General features: G+C 40.3%; 1 protein-coding gene across 1 annotated transcript in view; it reads left to right on the top strand.

The window, feature by feature from the left end:
- TNFAIP8L3 (TNF alpha induced protein 8 like 3) overlaps positions 1-24,209 on the top strand; it is a 50,356-nt gene extending 26,147 nt beyond the window's left edge. The window contains exon 2 of the mRNA XM_075100375.1: positions 21,171-24,209. Within this exon, the coding sequence (XP_074956476.1) occupies positions 21,171-21,733 (563 nt within the window). The 3' untranslated portion in view covers positions 21,734-24,209. The remainder of the gene's footprint in view (positions 1-21,170) is intronic.
- Positions 24,210-26,715: the final 2,506 nt, after the last annotated feature.

The following is a 26,715-nucleotide window of genomic DNA, read 5'->3' as shown; positions in this document are numbered from 1 at the left end:
ATTGTAGTATCATTAGGGAAATCTACAAAGTGTATGCAAGATTAGACCTGATTAAAAGGCAGTCTTTTAATGCCTTTTTACTGCTGAAATAATAGCAAAATCTAGTGGTGGTGTGTTGTCATTAAGAATGAAAGACTTCCTGAGAAAGTTTAAAAATATACGCGTGTATATATATATTTATGCATACATACACACACAGGTTTTTGGTGGGGTTGTTTTTGTTCTGGTTTTGTTTGGGTTTTTTTCCAAAAGGACACTGAGTCTACAAGACCAAGGTCAATATCAGTTCTGTAGTTTGAAGAGGAGCAGAGAGCTGTATTCCCTATTGTACAACAGGAACAACTCACTTTTTCAGCCAAAGTCTATGCAGTAAAGGTAATATGAAGAACAGCAGACACAAGAAGAAAGGGCTGTCTGACAACCTAGGAGACTGACAGGAAATCATATGAAACTTTATAAAATATACATTAGTTTCCAACAATAGTTCAACCAGTCAACATTTTCCATCACAATAGCTTAATAAGAACATTTCCAGCTTATATTAATGCTAGGGATAGCCCATAATTCATCAATTTCCCTGTTCTCAATTGCATAAGTAGATACAGCCATAATATTCATCCAGTCTTAAGCCTCTTTAGGTCCAGAGTGATTATTGTTCTTTGGTCAACCTATTAAAAATAAATCTGATGAGGGGAGATCTCCCTCCCTTGGTATAGAACTGTACTGGTTTATCGGTGCAGGTGGAACTATGCCAGTGTACACCAGAGGATTTAGCTTCTTATTTTAAAGAAGAGCAAATAGTTTCAGAGGCTGGATCTGTACCTTGGGACAGGAGATATAGGAAAGAGCACAAATTCTTCTTGATTCAGGGGTTATGTTTTTCTATGAATTCAGTGCAAATTTTAGCAATGTTCTGACTCATCTTTGGTCTATTATTCAATATGGCTATTAAACATTAGATCCCATGAATAAAGTTACCTTAGTGCATGCAAAAATTTAGGGCACATTTGGAAAGATACGAGACAGGAAGGGGAAAAAAAATCAAGATTTTTTTTTAATTCAGTTTTACACTAAGCTCTGTTCATTTTACTCCGAATATACCCTATAAAATGGCAAAGCTCTTTACATTAATAAGTTTAAGCAGGGCTTGGCTGTGAAATCCCTGGCTGTTAAAGAAGCATGTTTTGATTAGTTTCAACTTGCTTTGGGTTTAAAAAAAGTAACAAATAGTGCTGAAAATCAGCGTGGTGCCAAGGCTGGCAACCAAGGTTACCCTGAGCTGCCAGCCATTCTAATCAGGGTACTGCTGAAAAGCGCTGTTTTGAGAGCTGTTCTCTGGCAATGCAGAAAGAAACGGCTTTTCATTCATTTTCTTCCCACTTCAGTGGGTTAGTCAGGACTAACTGAGTAGAATAGGCTCATTATTGTACCTGTTCAAAGGATAAGGATTTTATATTTTTATGTGGAGGTGGGTTTGTAGGTGTTACTAACCTCTCACAGTGATCTATGACTTCAAAAGCATTACTTTGCTTCTCTTACCGCTGAGATCATTAAGTTCATTTCTCTATACCTCAGTTAGGGAGAGCAAACCAAACAGCTTTACTCTCTGGAACTCATTCATTAACAGTGTGCTGCAATATAATGTTTCAAATTCTGCAAGGAATCGGAGGAAACTTCTTCCACTGGATCATTTAAAGGCTCCATGTAAACATGTCTGTTACCATAAAATTTATCTAAGCATTTTCCTCTCCCCCAGTAAACATTATGTCTGAAACATTAAGCCAACAGTGGCCATCTTAAGCTGCAAGTCCAAACAATACAGCAAAAGGCAGCAATTAGAGCTAACTGACACTTCGGGAATTGCTATAATTACAGAACACTTTTTCTGGAAAATACCACACTCTATATTGCATGAGAAAGAAAAATGTAGTTGTGAAAGGGAAGCGATGACCCTTCTGAATTCAGTGGTTTACTTCGTGTTATCCTGAGGGTTGCATCTATGAGTCTCTTTCCCATGCTAACATTTCTGTATGGAATACTTGCCAGTAAAACAAATGGCTCCTTTGCTGTGTCAGTGCTTCAGAGGTAAAAAAGTGCAGAGAACGCCCTGTTGTTAGATTTTGTGCAGGCATTGCATCTTACCTGAGGAAGCCAAGAATGTGGTGCTTAAAGGATTATGTCCTTTACTTACCTGCTAAACAAGTTATTACCCAAAGCAGTACCTAGCCACATTACTTTTTCTTGGCCCCTAGAGTGACAGCACAACTCACTCCTATGGCAAGGTGAGTTGAAGCTGCGGTGTCATAATTGTAGTCCTGTGTTTGATGAACAGTTTCCACCTCTGCATCATTGCTGCTAGTGTACTGAGCAGCACACAGATAAACCTATTCTGAAGCAGGGAGGAGAGCAGGGGAGTGTTTGTGTCTCTACTGAATGATTACTATAAAACAAGATATCTGAAAGAACATTATTTTGTAGAAATGAGGGAGGAAGGAAAAGTCCATTTAGCTTGGACCTTTGCCACTAAAGAAAACAAACCAGGTATGTTTTGCAAAGGGGATGAACAAAACAGGAGATGCTGCTATTAATACAATACAAACTGTCTATTGAACAACAAAGAGCAAGCTAATGCATTATGTGTCATGCAACACTTTCCATCTAATCTTTCCTTACCCAAGCAGAGATGTGTTGTAGGTTTTCCAGGTCAAATTAATACCTAGGTAGTCCTACAATCAACTGAGAAAATACATAAAATCAAAATTCACACAAAATTAACAAAATTTTATATTCAGGAGAATATTAAATTTCATTAAAATAGACCCTTATCATTTAGACCATACTAGACATTATCAGAAGCCTAAACTGGTTTTGGCCTGGGTTTTTATTTGAAGAAGAAAGTCCATTTTTCTTGTATAACAAAGAAAGAGAAGATCACACAAGCAGGACTTGAAGAACAGAGTGTGATTATAGTTGCCTGTATTTAACCAAAACACATTAACTAGCATATGGGATAAGAATGACAGCCAAAAAATAACATAGAACTAAGAGTTCCAGAGATCTTATAAATCATGAGAGCTTGGTAGAATTAGCTGATAATATTTCAAACTTTGGGATCTTTTAATCATCCACTGCACACATTTCTCCATTCCTATCTCTGAAGCTGTTTTTTAATTTACTGCTTTGGTGACCTGTGCCTTTGGTCTCTTCACTTCTGAAGCCAAAGCAAAGATAGTGCTATTAAAAGTCACTCCTAAATCTAGCCATTGAGACAAGTAATTTATATTCCTATATTCCAGATGAATTGCAGAATAATTTTGTGGAAAAAAAGGAGTAATGAGGCAAGAACAGACCCAACAAGATTTCAGCTTGTTCTCTGCTTGAGAAGTTTGCACAGTGAAAAGTAAACATAACTAAAAGAAATCAGAAAATAGTCCTCTGCATTTACTGATCCACTCCCCAGTCTGGAGGATGGCGGCCTAAGTATGATGAAGACATACTTGTATTTGGGACATTAATTCAGGCAGTAGCCACCATATGATGCATGGTTATCCTCTGGTAGCTGTGGGAAGTTAGAACAATAACACCAGATATCCTGTACAGAGACAACATAGTCTGAGAAACGTGATGCAGGGAATCTCAAAAAAAATATGGTTGATTGGAATACATCCCCTTTAAATAGCAAGTTCCCTCTAAAAGAATTAGGGAAGAGCACCTGCTGGATTATCAAACCAGCCTTGGATGAGACATGGTTCGACACAAACCCAAGTATATCATGGAAAGTAGGGAAGTGTCTTTGGAAGAATAATCTCCCTTTCATCATATACATGATATTTTTACATGGGCAGTTTAGGTCATTATCACTGATACCAGTAAACACTTTTTGTCATGAAACACCAAATATAGCAAAAGAATTCTGATCTACGCAAACGGAGGTAGAATCGTGTCCTAAATCTCCTTGTTCATATGCAGCCTTAGGATCTACAGGTATTTCAGAGGCAGATCCTCATACAGCAAATGTTCTTCCACAAGGTAGCATTTCCTTTACTTTCGTAAAGAAAGTTCTCTTTAGAAAGAAAACAAAGGAGAGCTGCCTCCAAATGCATATAGTTTCATTGATTCTTCTGTCAATACATAGGTATTAGACAATATTTGCTTTTTAAAAATAAAGATCTTTCATATGTAAATGTAAAATAAGTAATTAAATGACACTAGAAGAAGTCATTACAGGCATATTCAAACTCAGACATTCAGGCATATGTTTTTTAAATACTGAAATATGCCACATTGCTTCTATGGTGTTGGTCTGGTTTTTATTCTGGAATAAAGCAGATAGCTGGAGAATTGTCAAGTATCTCTAGAACTTTACAGACCATACTCATAAAAATGTTAATGAGATTTATCAGCTTCCATTTGACCAGTTTACAAAGCAGTACAGTTATTACAACTATCTAGATTAAGAAAATCAGTGCTGCTCTGCATAAATTCTTGTGGCATATCATCACATTTATAGACTTGTGTTTATAGCATTTTAATATTCTCAGTTAACCAAAAGTCACAAGAATCAAATCTCTCTTCAGTTACTGTCTCAGGATGTATTTTCTGTGTGAGTTCCTGGACAAAAAAGCATTAACCAATTCTGAGCATGAACATGGGACCAAAACATAGGCAATGACAGCTGACTTTTTTTACACACCGTCTCTATTTGTCAGAAATCTTGCAAGCTGTAACCCACTGCTTGGATTTCTATGCAGTCTCTTGCTATATAAAATACAGGGTCCTGGCATTTGGAGTTTTATTTCTTTGATAAAAGCTTTCCACAAGTGATTTCTGTGTGTATTAAAGTCAAATAAGTGTCAACTGATGCAGCATTATGCTAGCACCCCTGAGCTACACTTCATGAGAGTTCACATAGTGGGAAGCTAGTCTGAGAGGCTCACTGGGGTGCCCATTTGCTGTAAGAAAATGCAGTTTTATCATGAGTGTATTTTGCATTGGAGGGATGGTTGTTAAGTGTGCTGGAAGGGTAAAGCAGCGTGGAAAGCTTCTGCATGCATTTTCTCTGTAAGCATGACAGTATTTAATATTTGGGGAGAGAATACTGAAAAGCAGCAAGTGATAAATCATCTTCAGGCTTTAGGCTTGAAAAAAGGACAGGCAGACAGCTGACTGATGAGGAGATGCTGGTAGCATCACTCCTATAACAAGTCTTGAGAGACTTGTAGCTAGGGAGGGCTTAATGCTGCCAGAAGCAGAAGAAATGCAGGTGAGCAAGTTCACCCTGAAGGCAAAGGCAGGCCTGAACAATTAGCACTGTGCCAAGGGGTCCTCAGCAACACCATCAGGCCCAGAGGAAGGGAACAGATTGCTGCAAAAGAAACTATTTGAATAGACTGGAAGGGAAAAAAGCATACCATCTCTTGAGTTTGGCAGCAAATTCAGCTCCACTCAGGTGAGGTCAGCAGAGTTAAATTTCTGCTCAGTTGTTTGCCAAGGGAAGCTTCAGCTCCATTGTGGTGTAGGGCTTAATAGCGTAACAGTAGCAGCTCAAATTAGCTTTAATTAAAATGAAATAAGAATAAACAGAAGGGCTCCTCTTTCAGACATTTCATGTTGAATATGTAATGTGCTGTGTCTCTACAGGGAGGACTGCAAGCTTTCTCTCTTTTGGCTTAAATCATCCTGGGAAGTTTCATTAAATGAGTAATGAGTGCTAGTAAAAGTTAAGTGATTTATTTTATCATTCAACTTGATGATAGAGTTTATTTAAATGTTCCTGCTAACAGTTTATTTCCTATGAGCAATATAACAATACCTATACTTAGAGCACAAACACTGGATTATTGTTGTCTAGGCTTTGTGGTGCAAACCCATAGGAAACTCTTGAGATTATTTTGGTATACAAAATAATAGTAATGAATGACAGGTATAGTCATTACTTTTTAAGGCTCCAGTCTCCCCTTAAAAGCATACAAATGTATCATTTGATTGAAGGCTGTCTGTGGTAGTGATTGCTTTCTGCTCTTTTTTTATGTAATTAGATGTGAATGTCCCTGGGTTATGCTACAGCAACTACAGAAGCACAGAGTAGGAACTACAGATAGATGTTGTTTCGGGAAAAGCTCAACCCTACAAAATGCATGAGCACAGTAGACTCATTTCTCTAGGCAAGCATGTGACAGTGATTGTTAGACCTTCCTGCTAAAGGGAATCAGACCAGTTAGAATTGGGGCCCAAGTGGTCTGGCCCATCCTTACCTGACAAAGTCCTCTCTGGTGGGTTGCCTGTACACAGCAGTACAGACAAGATCTGTTCAAGTCCCTCTTCAAGAAAGGAATGAACATTTTTCTTCATTGTAAAAAAGTTGAATTGGAAACATGAGATTGGGCAGAACCCAGTTTGTTCCTACGAGACTGGTGAGAGCTGAGCAAGAAGTAGGTTTTGTCATGCTTCTTCAGAGTCTTAGAGCAGGACTAAGAAATAAATGCAAGATTAGGTCTCTAGGAAAGGAGGACTTACCAAGTCCTAAAAAGCAGTACGAGGAAACTAAGCTGTATTTCCCCTCAGGCAACTGCTAGACTATCCCAGGAAGCTCCACAGGGCGTTCACTCTTTGAATACCATGTCAAATCCAGGAGAGATCAGATGGGTCTAAACTCACTTTTGGAAACTCTTGATGAGCCTTGAGAAGCTGCCTATGTGTAGAACAGCTCTGGAAAGAAAAGTAGCATGCTGTCAGCTGTTTCTTTAGCATGTGCCCCAGACACTCTAGAAATTCATGCTCAAGATTAAGAAACAGAAGAAGTGACGAAATTACCTTCAGAAGGAGCAGTCGTTTTGACGGAATGAATTTTTGCTCCTAGGCAGTATTTTTGTTTTTTAGCAGAGCTGTGGAATTGTCTTTTATTCTGTTACCACTAACCAGATGTAAAGGCAGCAGTTTTGCTAGCATCTGAAACAATGAGATGATAACAGCATGTGGGCTGTGCTACATTTCTTTCTCCAAATATCAGGCTGGGCCTGATTCAGTTCACATAGAGTCGCTCTAGAGACTGTTGTGGCTGCTGTGTTCAGAGGTAACATTTCTGCATTATACTGGATATTCAGCTGGATGCTTTCAGTACATGTGTAGGTATCAGCACAAATAAACTCAGTAGATATGTACTCAGAGATTTCACAGAATTGAAGCCTCATGAGGGGTGGCACATTCTCTGTTTATTGTTGAGGCTTGTCCTTGTAGGGTTTTCATTAGGTAATATAAAGGCAGTGATTTTTTTTTTTTTTATTTTCCTCTGCAAATTTAACCCTGACTCCATATAGCTGCAATATCATACAGTGAGGATACATATCTATACACACATGTATATAAACCTCAACACATTGCTGTTACTAACGTGCCTCAGAATAATGAAACAGGCCTCTTAAAAACTGAATTGCCTGTTTTAGTACTTTTCCAGCATCTTTTCCATTTCTGCTTTCCTGAAATAGAGAGTTGCACTTAGAGTGAACTTCTACACGACGGGTGGTTACAGCTACTGCTGTTAAACTGTTATTAGAGACCCCCTGATGACAGAGAAAGCATCCCTGTTATCAGAATATTCCTCCTGGCATTATATGTTTTGCAATACGTATACACCCAATGAACGAGATGAAAGTACAAAATCAGTTTATCTTCATTAGCATTTATGCTCTGCAGGAGCTTTGACTGTAAGATATTATCTATGCTACTTGGGTCAGCTAATGGCTGTGAAAGTATTGACACCATGTTTAGCACTTCAGTTTAAACCCATAACAAGGAAGAAATCATTTGTAGCCTAGTTTATCCTCCCTTTTCCCGCAGTATAACCTCAGGATTTTTAATTTCATTAGCGTAAGACAGTAAGACACTGTAACTTTTGGCAGATATTATTCATGCAGATCTTGAACCAAGGAGGAGCAGAACTGACCTGCAATTCCACCTTACTGAGTTTTGTATCCTTCCACAGGAAATAATAATTTCCTCTTGCTGTAGGACTCAGCTTATATTTTCATTCAACTATACTACAGTTTTCATGGTTTAAAAATTATTCCTTTTTATTAAAGAAAATGCTAGATAAACAGTGGTAATTCTTTACAACAGGATTACAGAGAACAAGTATGGAGAATACAGCAGGTGGTCTAGTTCATGTGGGATAGATAGATACATATTAGTCTGTGTCTTTTTTTCACACAGATGGAAGCCATCCCATATTCCATTCTTAGTGTTTAGTGCATCTTGATCAGGTGCTTGACCTAACACTGCAGATGAGCAGTGCAGAGCAGATCACCCAAAGGATATATTAAAGTTCAAATCAGGCTTCATCTTAATGGAAAACAGGGTTATTGATCACATCTAAGGAATGAGGCAACATGTGCTTTCTTCCTACCAATAAATCCCCAATCAGATGTACAAAAACTTGTAAGAGGCGGAAAGTGTGATGAATCCCAGCTGCATTGACCAACATTAATTTTTCCTTTGGTCAGGAGTTTTCCATTTAGAATCTGGGTTGGCCATCTTCCCAGCATCTAATCCTTCTCTAGAGACACAGGGGAAAGTGGGGGGGAGGCGGTGCCGGTGGTGGAAGAGAAAAAAAAAGTCAAGAATTCCACACAGCCTAATATTCTGCAACTGTAATAATTTTTTTTTAAACCAGGCAAACAGTAGAGCATTGTTTAAAACAATAAGTAAATGGAGACTTTTCCAGTTTTGTTGTCCTCTTTTGGGAACAACAGTAAACAGGCATAAGCAGACTCTCTTTATAAGTATTCATGTCTTTTGCCTTTTCAGTTGCAGCTTTGCTGTTGTTAAGAAATACTTTTCTAGCTCTTTTGGACTGAAAACAAGGCATTGATTTCATGCTGGATCAACAGTATTGACACGTTCAGTGTAGATTTTTTCTGTAAAGGTATGCAGAGCACCAGTGTTTGCCCATGGGTAGCCATTTCAGCATAGCACATTTGCTCTGTTCTGTATTGAAGAAGGGGAAAAACCCCTAAACTACCAGAAGAAGGAATTTACTCATTTGCTTCTCAGCCAGGATAAGCAGATGACATTTAAAAATAATTTTTTAAAAACTTGTAACGCCATTGGGTCATTTATAACTAACTCACTGAAGATGGATTTGTAGAATCCAATATCAATTCTGCTGGTTATACTCAAACAGCAAACAGATTTTGTTTCAGCAAAGCCATAGAAGGATTGTCTGCTAGAATTCTCTAAAGAAATCTTTAAACTTTTAGTGGAGGAAAAAAAATACTTCAAATGAGTGAAAAGAAACTAGAGCAGGCACCATTCAGACACTGATACTATCAGCAGCTCTTAGAAAGGGAGGATGCCCTCAGGTCTTTTATGGACTTGCACAAGCAACATTCCCATCTGGTATTACACCCCTGTTGTAAAGCTGCAGCACAAATCATCAGCTATTTGGAGCTGGGCAAAGCAAAACTGTCTGCTTCAAATGGCAATGACATTCTCAGTGCCATGTTTGTGCGGGCAGAGCCTGGACCTATATCCTGTAACATATTATGGTAAGCAAAGTGTAATAGTTTAAAACCTGGGTCAGCAAAGCAGATACTCTCTCCACCCTGCAGCAGGGCCCAGAGCAGAACACAGTGCACGGCTATATGCGAAGGCACCTCACACTGGGGCAGAAGGACATTGGGTAAAGAGAGCGGGATTATTTTCTTTACCCCAAAAGACTTCACAAGTAACTTGAAGTAACTCTTTCAGATTTTTTGTAGCCCTTTTTTCCTCCTGAATATTTTCAGGCTAGGAATTAAAATTTTGGACTGCACTTAGTGATACATTAGATGCCTTCACAAATCTAGGCCTTCACATTCATATAGGAAATTAAAACTGTTATAAACATGGATAGCACCCACATACCTTGTAAGTAAATGATGCTGTGACATACAAAATATTATAACTAGGCATGACTCAAGGTAAGGGTTCAGAAGAATATTTTTTTTAGCAATTGACTTACACATCTGCAGAGCATCTTCTATCAAGAATTTCGTTCTGTTTTTTTGTTCGGCTGTTTTTTGTTTTGTTGTCTGGGGAGTTGTTTGTTTAAGAACATTAATCAGTCACAGGTGTATTATAGGCATAGCTGTCCCTATTTGTTGACTACCAAACAGCAGGTCCAAACACATTATAACCTGTAAGCCCTCATTTTCCACAGCCCTTTTGACTAGCAGCTGAATTGTAAGCACTAACTGGCATCTTCAAAATATTTTTTTCCTTCTAATTAATTGACTGCCCCAAAGAACATAACAGGCAAAGAATAAAAAATGAGGCAATAAATAGCCTATGCATAAGGTTAACTAAACTTTCTTTTCCTAACAGTTCTAAATATGTTGTGATCAGTCTAGAGAGTCTGCTCCCAACTTGGAAGAGTTAACTGCTATCAGACACTTCCTGCCACTATTGTCCTCTTCATCTTCCCCTCCTTTGACTTTCTTCTCTAGTTTAAACAGAGTTTGGAAGCATGGCTAGAGTTAATTGGGGAAACTGGTGTTTTATTTAGGGACGCACATTATGGTTTTCCAGATATACCTGATCTCTGCTGTTGTTTTATTTCCCTTCTTTCCATCACCTTCATAATTCAAAACATAGTGGTCAAGCAAGAAAATACCAAGGTAGTAAAACAATAGCTCATGGTGTTCACAAAAAAATCTCCTTCATTTGCAGGACACAGAGATGCCATTAACTTAAATCAATTCCAAGCTTAAACAGCCTGCCTTTCCCCTTGAGCCCCCCACTTCCCTTGGCCTCTTCTCACACACACACTGTTCAGTTACCCTTACCCATCCGGTGCTTGCACTGTGTCCTCAAAGCATTTCAAGCAAAGAAGGCTAAGTAGTATTGTCAGTGGGGTTTTTTTTGTTATTTTTAAAAAAACAAAATAAACACACAACAAGAGTGAATTGCAACTTTGCTTCCAATCACTCCCCCTCTGTGGAACAAGGTGGGCCATTTTGGGTTTATCTGAGCAGCATGCTGGAGGATGGTGAAGAGAACCATACGCTCTGCAGAAATATTGGTGTAGTTCTGCAGGGATGCAGTGCTGGAGCTGCCAACCCCCATCCTCTCCCCTCTGGATGTGGCAGAGCTCAGCCTAGTGCAGCTAGGGAGCCCACCTGGTCAGCCACAGTTTGACATCTCCTGCAGCTGCAGCCTGTTGTGTTTTTTTCTGAAAATTTATTCACCTTGACCTGGTTTAGCAGAAATACTTTTCCCCCCATTTTCTTTCAGCCTCATATTAAGCTACAGAGAAATGCCATCCTGGAGTTTCACAGCATCTTAGGACTAGCTGTCCTTCAGGTCCCAACTGCTCACTTTCTCATGTAATTTTGTACATCCCTAGAGCATAGACATGGTTATTCTTCATGCCATTCTTAATATACTAGATTCAAAAATAGAATCACTCTATGTAAAAGGCAAGGACGTTATATCTCCAGAGAAAGAGCAGTGTACTGCAACAACAAACAACTTTAAGGCACAAAAGTAAACCTCAGAATTTTCTTATGGAAGAGATGAGAAAATGGGGGGGGGGGGGGAGAAGAAATCAGTGAACCAGTACCCCAGTACCCAATAGCCTGCTTCTTAGCTGAACTTTATCTGTTTAAAGTATGCATATTGCACAGAGGCCTTGTTTAATATCTAGGGCTGATATTGCCAAGCCTTGCTTTACTAACAGCATATTATTATGCTCCTACTGGGAAGGGTTGGCTCCTGCTTGCTAGAGAGACTTCTGTGGAAGGATAGAAAGCATTTGAGCTACTGAAGCATGGGGAAATCTGCACCTCCTGTTAACCAGGAATGATGACTATGATAATTACCAAGCACCGAGCCCAGAAAAGCAGAGATACCTCCATAGCCCTTCTCTTTCCCTCACACTACCAGAGGAGGGTATGAAAGAATACACAGAAAAGCTCATGTATCCTGAACAAGAACTCAGGGCATTCATGAAATTGCACTGAACTCCCCCAGGATCTGTTGCAAGTGTCACAGCATTCAACTATCAGGAGAATGGCATAGCTACTCCCAAGCACCAAATCCCCCATCTATACCAGGAAAACATGGCCAAAGGTTGAACCAGGAGATTTGTTTCTGGACTACTGCAAGTGAATACTAAAGCACAGAAATAACAGGTGGAAAGCACCTGCCATATAGTTGTACACTGTCTGTCCTGGCTCTGTTTTCTCTATGTGTGGCTTGGGGAGGGGTGTGTGTTTTAGGGGTGTGTGTTTTATTTTAAAGAGGCAAGGGGAGAGACTAAGAAAGATTGTATGTACTGAAAACTGAAAGCCTTAGCAGCTTCAGGTGAGGCAATTCTAGCTGCTGGCTTCCAGGATTCATAACTGTATCCCCCATGTTTAGCTGACGCAAGCTGGATTTTCTATAATTCAGTGCTTGCTTTTTTTATTTTTCCCCTCTTCAAGTGTCTGCTCAAACTAGAATCCACCAGTTTGGAAACTGATCATAAAGTAACACTGCAAGCAAGTTCTACAGATCATCTACAAAGAGAAGTTGCTACAATAATTGCATCTGGATAAAAACAGGGTAGCTGCAAGATCTTGAAAGGTTTCTCATAGCTTATTAGAGTCTCAGTGGCAAAGAATACTTCAGCATGAAAATCCTTTCTTTTCTAGGTAATTGTTACTTTTGTGTGGAAGAATGTGGTGGTTGAGTCCTTTTAAAGAAGCCTATGAGGCTTTTTTCCTTAACAAGATAATTGGTTTATCATTCATTATATGCCTGATGCTCCCCTAGAGACTCTGTCCCATCTAAGCAATAAACAGTTCCATGGCACAGATCAAAGAACTTGTTACTGTCCTGTTGTGAAAGTTACATGGCCAGACATTAAAACAAGCATAATTTTCCTATAGGGGTAATAATTATTCATCTAGTTAGACATTTTTGCTACATAGTCAACTTTAAATGTAGTGTCTTTAAAAGGAAGGTGTAAGAATTGTGGTAATTATGGAGAAGACAAAGTTGATTAAGCACAAAATGTTTCAGAGACTGAAATTAAACACCTCAACAGTTACTGCCCAGGATTTACTGTATTGCACATGGGGCCAGGGGGGAATCATTGACAGTTTGAAGGCCAAGAAATCCTAACCAATTCAAGATGGCCCCTATTGCCACCAAAGCACCATCTGTTGAGTTTTGTGAGCTATTCATGCTTACCAGTGATCATGCTGTAGTGTTCTGGATATGTCAGCATGCTTCTCCACTGTAGAAGTCTCTTTCTGACCAAAGCTAGCATTAAAAAAAAAACCAACGCACTAATATAATCACAAATATCTATCTCAAAATACAGGAACAGGATCAATAGGTCATTGCAACAGGTAGTAACCAATCTTCCTGCATTCCCATTCCCTAAAGATCAGCCCAGGCAATGTCTTGGTCTATTATGGCTTGGTCTATTGCAAATACCTCCTTTGTCAAACCCTTGATGTCAGCGTGCAAGTGTTTTGTCTTGCAGGGCCAGCCAGAGTTAAAACAGCTTTTTCTGGGTAGGGACATTCAGTCTTTTCAATGTACTTTGCACTTGCCATCAACATAATGCGTTGACATTGAAAGACTTCAAGCCTGTTTATAAAATGCAGTGGTCAGTTTATCAAAACCTCTTTTAGTTGTAGTAAAGATTAAAACACCCAAACACCACAGCATTTTACTATCACTCCTGGCAGACAGACTTACTCCTTTCTGTAACACCTGAGCACTGACAGATTAGGGCAAAGCCTTGTTTGTACTGTGTGTGTACCTCTGGGTGCTGTGTAAGCAAGCTCTGCATTGTTTACACTTGCCACCAATTGCCAAAAGTTAACCAGACGCGTTTGCTGCCTTGGCAGAGCTTCCCTGCATGCAACAAAATGGGAGGTGCAAAGTTTAAATGGAACACTTGAAAGTCACTCTTCAAAGATGACATTCCCTGTGCTTCAGCATGGTTTAGGTTTTGGTTCTGATATATGTTATCAGAATGAAAAAATTAAGAGCTTTGGTGGCCACTTTCAGAGCAGTGACTTTGCTGCTTGCATGTGCCAAGCTCTTAATTGGCACAGAGAGCCAAGGGCTGGGTCATTAGCAAAGCAGTTGCTGTCTGATACCTCCCTTTGGTTTGTGGTACAGAGACACAGTGCATGGAGATGGTCATCACTGAGCCTTTTTGTCAGGGAGCGGTTTCCTCTCTCACAAGCTGGATGCAAGTTTTCAGGATATGACCGAGTATAATGTCTCATTTGTAATGTCAAATAACAGCCATACAAAAATCACAGCACTGTGACAGCTGTGCCATATAATCAAGGGAGCTCTTGTGAAGGTTTCCACATGATGGGCCAGCTTCAGCCACAGGACAGTCCTGTTATCCAGACACCACTTGCCACTCTCTAAAGCTACTGCTTTTAGACACAGGAGAAGAATACAGTTCAATTCCCAGCCAGCTACTGGGGGTAGCAGAAGAGAAATTTAGCCAGCCCCTTTCTTGGCAACTCCAGCGGAGTTGATGGAAACCAGCACTGAGCTTCTCTCCCCTGGATATTGTCTCTGGAGACATTACCAAGAGGAGGACAACAGTTTAACCACTCATTCTGCATTGCTCCTCTTTAGAGAAGGGGCTCCCCAGCCTACCACCGCCTCTGCCAGGTATTGAAAGGCACACTCCAGTATGTAGCAGCAATATTATTGGTAAGGTAAATGCCAAATACAAGCCAGCTGCTGAAATAAGACTATCATTAGGAATCTCCAGTCACTAGGTTCCCAGACAGTGCTTTTTTTTTGCATGATTGCTGCTTGTAAAAAGACAGTTTTTCCTTTCAGTGCTTTATTCCATTCAGTCATGTGCCCTCTATACACGGCTGTTGCTGCCATTTCCAGCATGTCCAAGGTTTGCCTTCAGACATTTGGATACCGGTATGTTCTCCAAGGATCATATAATTAACAGTCTGTGGCTCCTGTTCCACTATGGAAATGAGCAACCCTTTTATGTTCATAGTAACAATTTAGAACTGTTAAAAGTTAGAGCACTGGGCCCCTGGTGCTTACACATGTTTAAATTGGCCCTCCCTGAAAGCTGATATATTCCATCTGGTCTATTGGCTTCTTGGCTTAAAGTTACTGGAAACACTGAATGTTTCTTCTGCAGTGATCCTGTAGCTGTCCAAGAGTAACACACACACTTAGCACTAGCTCCCTGGGTGCTCAGTACTAAAATACTATGGGAGAAATGCTTTTAGTGCACTTGTTTTCCGGTCTGCTTTTAGAACTATTTTGAAATCCCGAGTTCTGCAGTTCACTCTTCTAATCAATCTTATAGCATAAGTGATACTTAAAGGTTAAATAAAACACACAAGTTTGCAGCTCATTACCTCTAAGCATTTTGCCTGAGTACTGCAAATTAAGCAACTAGATTTTTTTTGGCTGTTTTTCTACATTCTCCTTTACCAAATCTGCACTTGCTTTTTTTTGTCCTTATAGCTTTACATAACAGCTTAATAAAATTCCCTGCTCTTATTTCCTCAAAGGTTATTTATACTTTCTTAACTCTTTATGTCAAGAAAAAGAGACATTACAGGTAACTGCAGGTTACAATGAAACAAGCTGCCAGCCCCGCAAATTATCAACACCAGCAGCAACACTGGATTAACCATTCAGATGCCCACTGCTCATTTAACTCTCTACAAGAGCTTTATGATATGACTGCCTCATTCCTTCTCATCGGCATTCCCAGATTCTCCAAGCTCGGGGGCAGGTATGTTACTAAGTTAAAGTACATAGACGCATTCAAACTGGGTCACACAAATCATTAAAACAGCACATTCATACAACAATTTTCACATCCCACCTATCTCATGCTGTAGCAGACTCAAAGTGTGCCTGTCCTTTGGCTTAGTCCATCTCCCACAAGCCTGAGCAACTGCTAGCAGCTGGAGGAATGCCCACATTTCCAGCAGCTTTGCTGACTCCTTAAAGCCTGCGTTTTGCTGCAGAGGCTGCACAACATTTAAAAATTGAGGATTCAGGAGTATTAAAAATATTTCAGCTTCTTCATCATCTTTACTTTCCTATGTGTTTCCCTCTTGTTCAGTTCAGAAGCCCTTTGCTTACTTACAGTACAGCTGGAGCACAGATGCAGAGACCTTTTATGATTCCCATCACCTCCCATTCCTGCCAGACTGCAAGAGCCCACCACAGTCATGCAACCTCTTCACGCTTTTAGCTCAGTCCTTTAACTTACAAGAGCTCAACTCATCTCTCCAGGATGCTCTCAAACTAACTCAGCACCACACACACTCATGCTGCTTGGCAGTGGCTTGAAAACACAGCCCACCACCACCAACTGCTGGGAGCTGGGGTTCCGCTCCCAGTGTAAGTGGGCAATGAGGCACACATCTCCAAGTGTGATTCACTTTAGACCAGGTGAACTCAATAGTTGAAGTAATGGATCAGTTAGTACAAGCTGCAGCAGGCACTACAGTAACAACTCCGAGTCAGACATAACTCCACAGGTGCAACAAAACCAAAGAAATTGCTTTGTATCCCTTCTCTCCAAGCAAGCCTGCTAGTACAATTAAAAATACACTGGCCAAACCCCACAGAAACTCTGCAGATTAACTCCTACTATCTCCATTTTTACCTGTGAAGCAGTATTCCCTCCAGCACTCACTTCAACATGCTTTGCAGCCATTTGCCAGAGGAGAAAATATCCTGGCTGCAAAAGCTCTATTAAGGCTAAGAAGTGGCCAACTGGGAGGGAAATGGATTCATGTGCTCAGGGGGGTTGTTTCCACATCTGCATAACTGCTTTCAGAAAAATCGACCGGGCTCTCTCCTGGGCGTAGTAGGAGCACGTTCTGGTTCACTGGTCTGCGGTGTGTTTTGAACAGAGTGGCTGAATGGATATTTACATGAAAATAGTATTGCTGAGCATTTAGTTCTAATCATTTTGTACTTGGTTCAGCCATCTGGAATCAAAATACTTCAAGAATATTACAGATGCTCTTGCATTTTAGTCTCAAAACCTTGTAAAACTCTTACATCCTCTCTCTAAAGTTGCCAAACTTTTTCCACACTTCTGTTATTATGCAACTGTTATTAAGCAATCCTGTTATTAAGTTGAGTGGATGTGAAGACATCTTTGTCATGTTCAGCACTGTGTGCCAGAAGCTGGGCCATCACTGGTGGGGAGTGGTGTAGCACCCTGACCACGGGACTGCCCGGGTGCAGGGAGCCTCTCCCCTTTGTCCTGCCTGCAGCTAGGCATGTGCCATTCCCTCTTCAGATATCACAGCTGTGGAAATAGAGGTCCAAAGAGTTGCGCTTTTTGAAGGATGGAAGATTGCTATGGGATTAATCCCATCACCTGGGGCTTTTTGAATAGCTTTTATCATACACAACTCTCTAGATGACAGAGAAAGAGCAGATCTGAATGCAGAACCAGTCTGTCCTTTAGTAAAAATTAAGATGTCGGACTTTCTATTATGGAAGGTAATCATTACCCAGCAAAGCAGTATGCTCAGAGGTTGGGTTTTCTTTTTCAGCTTTGGTATAATGTTGTTGCTGATTTGTTTTGCTGTGTGAAAGAAAGCAGAAAATAGAATTGCCATATGTAGGAGTCAAAGATGTATTTTGTGTAATGAGCAATGTGCTACAGTAAGAAAAGACCGCCACAGTAAACCTGCAGTCCCCATGAAAGCCTGAATTTGATCATGTGGCTAACCACTTGTGATCTTTGAAAGGCAAGGTGTCACCTTGTCATTGGAGCACTATGTGGTTTTGGAGGCAGGAATCCAAACACTGCTGTGTACACCCTGAATTTAAGCAAATTGAGCACAGCCCTTTGCAAACAGCCCCCACACCACTGTCTAGGCTGCATAAATGGGCTGATGACTGTTGTCTACCTCATCTTCATCACACACATGTTGCCTGACCCCACCAGAGGTTCTGCAGAGCGCTGATCCCAGCAGCCAGGTTGGCGGCTTACTAGTGCAGCTGGGATGCACCAGTTCTCCTCCTCCCTGAGCTTCTCAGCAGTTTTGTGATGTGGAGGGACTGTGGCAGCAGGCTGCAGCTTCTGTGCTTAACAAAGAGCACCACAGTATGCTACAGAGGCACAAGCTTGTCCTGTGTCCCTACCAAGCACTGCCCTTCCCCGCCAGGACCTTGTCTGCAGTCGTGGTGGTGAAACTAATTACTGGTTATTACAGATTTTACAATACACAGAGCAGCACAAATCATGGAAAGAGGCAGGGTAAAGGAGAGTGCACAAAGTATTTGATCTGCTTAGTTTCTGAGGGCTCTGAGCACTTGTGGCTGGCATGGCTTAGGTGCTAGAGATGCCATGGTGAGACAGGCTGGAGAGACAGGTGCAAAAAAGGGGTGAAGGGGTCTGCAGCAAGGATAGGAGGCATGAAATTGGGGTCCTGGTTTGAGCAGAGGAGAGCAAGAGGAGATGAGGGGGAGGATATAGCATTAGGGCCTGGTAAAGGAAATCACAGAGGAAAGGGGAATACAGCTTCTAGAGAAAAGTTTAGCAGCTCCAATGTAATAACAGATTATTTTATTTTTAGAAAGATGAGAATGACCTCAATCTCATGCTGCTCAATATCAGATCTCACACTTAGGACTTGCCATGAAAAAACACTCCAGCCCCAACGTTCAGTTAAACTCAGCCTGACGCTCTCTGGCTGCACTGCCCATTTCATAGCTTGCACCTCTCACTAGGAGCTGTGTTACCGTCATTTGAGGTACCAAACCCAGGGGTGTCACAGGGGAAGAAACCCATCTTTGAAGATTATGGATGAGAGCCAGGACTTTGAGTACAGGAACATACCCCGGAACCACTTCTTTTTGTGCCGGACAAACCTCACTTCTTGTAAGTTTACTAGAAGCTTTTACGTGCTAATTTAGCATCAAATTTTGTCCCATAGAAATCACATAGATGGGAAGGCAGCCACATGTACGTGTGTTTGAGAACGTGCCTGTCCTGGCTCTCCCACAGATGCACTGGCATAACAAAGATGTGGGGCATGCAATGGGGGACGCGATACTTTGCTAGCCACCTTCCTGCACACCATGATTGCAGGCTTTGCTTTGAGCTACAGAATTGCATTGGCTCTGCAAAGGTCTCCCTGCTGCAGAGCTGAGCATGGCGGGAGCCAACTGGGCTCTCCTCTGGTGAAAATGACATGGAACATTAGTAAAATTAATATTCTAAAAATCTACTGCAATTATTTTCCATTGTTGATCAAAACAGATACTGAACAACTGTGTCCACCTGATTAATAACAAACACTTCCTATAGAAACAGACACTAATATTCATCTTCCATTTTACTGTGTCAAATGCACACAGTTATTCACCACAGATACTATTTGTATACCCACATACTGCTAAGTGAAATAATGCTTTCACCCTGTTTTATCATTTCTAGATTAAATCACAGTTTTTCTATTTCTTCCAGTTAGCAAATCAGCCCCACAATTTTCTCTCCAAGTGACAGGCAATTCTTTTAAGCACATTGAATTATTTTTTCCAGGTGGTGGTTCAGCTGAAATTAAATGTTACTCTTTCATATTGCTCAGTAGTACAGCTGTAGCACACAAAGAAAGATGACAACTTTAATATTCTAGCTAAATTGAAAAACAGGATTTAAACAGAAGACTTCAAATTCAGAGTGTTATTTATTCAAAGTCAGCACTGGCATGCAGCACCCTTTTGCCTCATGTGAGGATGTAGGGAGTACAGGAAGGAGAGGCTGCAGTGAACCCCATGGCAGTGTGAGCAAGGCCACAGATCAGACTGCACCACCAACACTGACAGATGATGGCTACGCAGCAGGGTGACAACATGGTTGTCTCGGCTGAGCATTCACATGCTGAGGGCTAGAAAGGGGCTCCAGGGCTCACCCAACCAGCCTAAGACCCACTCAGGTTCCAAAATCAAACCAGCACTGGAAGCTTTGATTTTTATTACTTTTAATCTCTTAGCGGTTTGATTTCCCAGCAGCCGGTGAGGGGCACAGTTACCTCCATCCCCCTTGCACCAGCCAATGCTCTGGTCTCCCAGCAAGCAGGACAAGGTCCCTAGCTGGCAGGGAAAGACCGGCATCTCCTTGGATGAACAAATACCAAGACGAGGTGTGAGGGGAAGGCAAAGGTGTTTCATACCAGAGAGTCTATTCTGCCAGTGCTCAGCACTCACCTTATCAGACGTAAGCCTGATACACGCACTCAACATTATTTTGCTATAATGATAAAATCCCCTTTGATCCAACAGAGACTTTACTATCCTAGTATTAAACTAGATTTTATACGAAGTGTTTCCGTTTCCTTTATTTTGTCCACACAGTGTCAGTTAAAACCCAACATTAATGTGAAAAACAGAGGAACGTCAAATTAATATCTACCAATAATTATAGACACTCATTGGATAAAGTCCAGCAGGAGTAGCCACATGCTCAGGTGCTATGCTTGCACAGATGGGTAAAAAGATAAAAAATCCAAGATATTTATTTGATAAATGTAGAGCAAATAGCTCAGATATTTTCATCTGGCAGGAACCACAAGCGTTGAAGCACCAACATTTTACAAAAATCACATTCTATAATTTTGCAGATTGGTTATAAATGGAAAGGCATCATTAGCAGAGATTCACGCAAAATAAATCCAGGCTTATGAATCTGCTTTATTAGCCCTTACCCGAGATGCTGCTTAGTCTAACCGTGGATCAAGAGTGCCTCCCAGTGACCAAAAGTATAATTCTTTCAGGTTCACGTACTTGTCAGCATCTCATTTCGCTCATCTGATAGCTGATGTATTATTTTAACCACAGCATCTCAACAGATCTCTCTGCCAAGAAAGCTTTAATATTGAACTTCAAAATTAAAAGACTAGCAAAGAACCAGCTTAGATAACCCCTGACAGAAATTCTGTTCTTAATTTGTAAGGAAGATCTGAAACATGGATGCCTGAGATGCCAAAGATACCTGGAAATACAGTGTTGGAAGTGTTCCCATTATTGCTATCGCGACTGTTACGATCAGTGATACATGTAATGTCTCAGTTGAACACATAGGTACTACTTAACTGACTGTGAAAATTATTCACCAAATAAAATTAACATTTTCTCTATTCTCTATCCCAAAACAGGTCCTGATTGTTTCAGTTCCAAGAATCTCGCACTGCAAGCCCAGAAAAAGATCCTGAGTAAAATGGCAACGAAAACCATGGCTAACATGCTGATCGATGACACAAGCAGTGAAATCTTTGATGAGCTGTACAAAGTAACAAAGGAACACACAAGAAACAAAAAGGAAGCCCATAAAATTATGAAAGACCTGATTAAAGTGGCAATAAAAATTGGGATTCTCTATCGAAATAATCAATTCAACCAAGAAGAGCTGGAAATCGTAGACAAGTTCAGGAAGAAGCTGAACCAAACTGCCATGACAATTGTCAGTTTCTACGAGGTAGAATACACTTTTGACAGAAATGTTCTTGCAGAACTTCTGAATGAATGTAAAGACCTTGTGCATGAACTAGTAGATCGACACCTGACACCAAGATCCCACGGGCGCATCAACCATGTCTTCAATCACTTTGCTGATGTGGAATTTCTAACTGCCCTGTACAGTCTTGATGGGGATTGTCGGCCATACCTCAAAAAGATCTGTGATGGCATCAACAAACTACTTGATGAGAAGGTCCTTTGAAACTACACTCGAGAACAAGAAGCCAACCAAAACTCTCTAGAACTGGCCACCCTTCATGAGCCATGGTGAGCAAGCGAGCTTCCTTCCTACTGGTCTCTTGCTACAGTCTCCAGCAGGGGCCAGAAAGTGCTCACCAGGCTCATGATGAAGTGGAAAACTTAACTCGGAAAGCTATCAGTTTTAATGTTTTGTTTGATAATTCAGTCTTTTCCAAGGAGTGGAATGAACAAGGATACTGATATATATTGTTCAGAAACAGATTGCTATACACCATGATCCTACTAGCTTTGGGTTCAAGGTTGAACATGTAAAAAGAAAGTAAACTCAAACGCTTGGCTATGTAAAAAGAGACAGGTGAAGGCAAACAAAGCAACGCATGGAATTTACCCCCAGGCTGCCCTTGGTCCATATTTTTTTTATTATTCCCATGCTAACTGAAAAAGCTTAGACAGAAAGTAGGGCTGTAATGGATTAAGCTCACTCCTTTCAAAAGCATTAGGGATCAATATGAGCAGGCATCTCTCATTTTACATAGTAGTTAACTACTAACAGGAATAACAGTACAAACTGAGTAGAAGTGGGAGAAAATTTAAAGAGCTGCTCTATGAAGCAATATTTTCACTGTTTTATATCTGCTAATAACAGAGAGGAGGTTTCATTTTAATTTTGAAAAGCAGCTCAGTGGTTCAGACTCAAAAGTAACCAGGAAAGTAGATGAAGTAGTACATTGGTTTCCCCACTCTCAGGGTTTGTGGTTTTGGTAACATCAGATGAGTTCAGGCTGAAGGTTGTGCTGCTCTCTGTGGTCTTACCTTTTTGCCTGCCAGAACAAAATTCCTTTGTGAAGATTATGAAATTGCACTTGTGAAGAAGAGCATAGCTAAGACACCAATAGAGCTATAAAGCAACATTTACATGCCCTATCCTTGAAATATTCAGCCTAGATAAAAATCTTGGTTTAATGCATCCATGTTCATTTATGCCTACCGTCAGAGGCGTGATTTAAAGAAGGAACCCCATCCGCTATGCTTGCAGTGCCATCTAAGTGTAGTATATCCACAGTAGTCTTAAGAGAACAGTCGTAGTGACTCTGGTCAGCTTCATAAATGACTTATTGTTGAGAATGTTTTCAGTGACTTTTTTCTTTTTTAAACTAAATATATAGTGTCTTCAAACTGAAAACATTTTGCAAAGAAATACTGGTTTCTGTGTAGTTTTGTTAGGATTAATGGAGAACAGAGCAGAGCAGCCAGACAAGCTTGCCACTTGCAGAATCCTGCAGCTGGGTAGAAGGTGCTGGCTAACCCTAAGTAAAAAATTACATTCAGAAATCTCTCCTCTCCTTGCCCTCTACATCTTAGCCTCCAGACTCACCTATGTGTACTGACATTTTGGTGTCATGTACCATCTCCTTCTAGTTGATTCAGATAGCAGACAATCCCATTATCTGGGGGTAACACCTTACATATCACATATAATGCAGAAGTGTATGTACCTGAAAATTGACAAAGACAAGAAAATATATTTGGAAGCCGTTCCTCTCTAAGGAAAACTTCCAGTGTTGATCACCCATCACTATAGGATAAGAAAATTGTATGTTTCTCATTTAAATTCTTAAATACTGTGGTGATATTCTTCCTATTCTTCCTCACCCCAGGGTAACTATGTTGTATCTCTTGCAACAACAATTTTAACTATCACACCTTTATGGTTGAGAATACACATACCCAGCTCACATATTCACTAGGGCTGTTACTCAATGGATTTTTATCTGTTCCCAGGAGAACTCATTTTGGAGCACAGTAAAAGTGGCAGCACATTACCAGAGCAGTTTGTAATGATGGAATTTTCCTCACTATTTCCTTTAAGCATAAATAGTATATTTAGTAGCAACGAAGGTGGACAATTCCTTTGCAACACAGCACAGTGATGAAATACCAACATTTGGGGTTGCAAGTTCAACCATTTGGAGAGCCATATTTACATGCACAATTAGCTGCATTTTTTCCAAGCACGTACTTGTCAACTGATGCTTTTGAACAGTGTTTATGTATCAAACACTCTGGTCCCAGTGCACACGTCAGATTTTGCGTGTTTGTTTCATTTCTGGCAAACAAATTTAAGTATTTGTTTTTAAAGCCAGAAAAAAAAGAGATTATTCAACATTCAAGATGTCCAAAGCAAAGGATATCCTGTATCTGTGACCTTATTTTTGTGTGTTACCAAGTATCAATATTCAGATTCTGGTATTTTAGACAAACCAGCTGAACATCTGTTTTATTTATAAATCTGAGTAGCCTTAAGAAGAGATGTTTTCAAGTATTTCTCATACTTGCATATCCTGTACATTCACTGTTTACTTTTGTACTTGTAGCTTAGTATGTAATAAGATTGCTAAAATATGGGCAATGTTCAGGTCACCTTAAGTATATGATGTATTATCATATTTGTGGATTAAAAATGTGTGATTACTGCCCTTTTTGTTTCCTTTTGATTTATTTATTCTGCAATCCAATGTAAACTCAAGCAATAAGAAGAGGGAATTCATGTAATCTGAGTTTTATCACTTTCAACTTTTGCAACCCTAACGCTCTTTGATGACCAGATTTTGGGAAGGTAAGAGGTGGGTAGACAGACAGTTTAAGAGTTTAAAAGAAAACTGGAAATCCACCTTTCTGTTGCATCACACACATGCAAGACAAACATATCAGCAGCAAAGGAAGTTTCTGGTTTTCCACAAAGTTCTCAAGCACTCGAGCTAACAAACGATGCTGGCTCAATGTGTTTAGTCGTCCAGTTCAGTCACCAGGCTCAGAAACTCCCTCACAAGCCAAGTGGAGGAAATGGCACAAGCTTCTTGCCTTCAGATACCAGCCCCTCCCCAGGCTCAGCCTGCGTGGTGCCTAGAACATACACAGGCATCCTGTATTAGGGCCAGAGCAGAGGCAACATGCCAAGATCTAGCTCTCTACCAAGCACCTTCTTGCAAGTTTTCCATGATGGATTTAGCTCAGTTTAGCTAAATGTGGTTTAAGTTAGACAGAAGACACATCCCTGACAAATTTCAAATCCCTGCCCTAAACATGGAGATGCTATAACCTACCAGAATGTTTTAACAGCAGCAAGCATATATTCTCCTATCCCTATTCCCAGAGAAGGTAAACTTTTGGCTGAAAGAGCTCAGGATTTGCAAACAGCTCATGTGGCAATTATACTGGAAGACATTAAACACTGGCACGAAGAGGAAACTGCCAACTATCTTAAAATAAAAGTTTAAAGCAATCTTAGTAAGTGGTGTTTTGAGCCATGCAGCTGGTAAAACATTGCTGTCAGGTTAATTTTATGAATCATATCATAGCAGGACACAATATTCTTTGTTTTATCACTGCCAACTTTATTACATAAAGAGAAAAATGTTAATGTTCAAGAAACTCAAGGAAGTGACCACTTCTGGCATCCTAATGAAATTGCACAGGTACCACAGAACAGTGCATTGTAACAAACATGTAATCTTATTTGTGTTAGAGAAACATTCTCACAGAAAGGCATATAAATAGCTGACCCTGAAGAGAACCAAGAGGTAAAGCACAATTAACTCTTATCACAGCCACAGAAATGCAAAAGCAAGTCTTAACTGGATGACTTAAGCAGGCCTACTTCCATCTTTACATACTATGATACATACCTCCATGCCAGACAGACAATGCACACTCTTATCCACACAGAAAAGAGAATACAATATTTTATGATGAAAAATTACTAGCAGGACTCTATAGGAGAGAACTGCCTTTCCAATATTTAGAAACCATCAGACTGTATCACGTACAAGCTACTTGCAAGTACAGGAAAACCTCAAGACAGTGCCATCCATTACAGAAATTTATTGTCTCAGGTCCTTACAGGATGAGAAGGGGTTGGGAATACCTAGCTGAAAGTAATACAACACAATGGAAGATTTGATCTACATTTAGGAAAACATGCTGCATCATACTGCCATGTTGCACTCCCACCAGTTTTCCTACCAAAGTATTTGTTTCATTAAAAATATCTAAAAATACTTGGGGGGACACGACACCCAACAGAACAGCTGAAATATGGATCCAATACAATCACTTATCTGTTGACTCCAAAATGTTCAGAACTCCAAGCTGCCCATGGCAAAGAGCAGTAAAACAGTGGCATCTCCTGGTACAGAGGGTTTTGGTCCAAAACACTGGTTCTGCCAGTTCTGAAAGGCCAGTATATACTCTGACTAGCTTCTGTTTGCCTCTTAAAAGTAAACTTCTTTGTGCTAACTGGATTGTATGCTCTCTCCCTTCTAGCCTACTTCTACACACCTTACTTCCCTTTCCCTGAAAACAGCTTAATCCTTCAAGATCTAATGAGTCACAAAGAAAAGTAAATGGGAACACCACAGAAGATTAAGATATCCACTAAAGGACTTTCAATACAGAACTAAATGAAAGAATATTCCTTTGTATCTTATGCAGCTATATTTCATTTCAGATATATTCAGATATATTTCATATATCATCCAGACAACTGGATGATAGATCAAGATCAGAGGATGCCCACCACTGAATTGCTGAGGTTCTGAAGAGCCTAAGCTCCCAACTCAGCCAGAACTGCAGTGTAGCATGCGTTCTTCTTACACACCGACAGCCACACCATACAAAACAGCCTCAGGATTTAGATCAGGGCTGCAACCACCTTCAATTCAACAACTACATCAAAATTCCCAAACTCCCAACTCCTCCTCAATACTATAGCAAATCATGCATTATGTTAGCACTGGACTTTAAAAAAAAGCTATTGCTGTCAGCTATGACTAACAAGAGACCCCAAAGTTTCCTATGATGCCTGAAAACAAACCCCACAATCCGGCATTATTCCAAAAAGTGTGAGATAATGTGAGCTGGCACACAGAATGCTGCTCAGAAGATCTGAAGTGTACTCTTCCACTCTTTTTACACCTCCAACTG

The sequence above is a fragment of the Phalacrocorax aristotelis genome, chromosome 7 (assembly GCF_949628215.1).
Source record: "Phalacrocorax aristotelis chromosome 7, bGulAri2.1, whole genome shotgun sequence".
Taxonomy (NCBI): domain Eukaryota; kingdom Metazoa; phylum Chordata; class Aves; order Suliformes; family Phalacrocoracidae; genus Phalacrocorax; species Phalacrocorax aristotelis.
The sequence above is the reverse complement of the archived record's forward strand: the minus strand, read 5'-3'. Positions and strand labels throughout refer to the sequence as shown.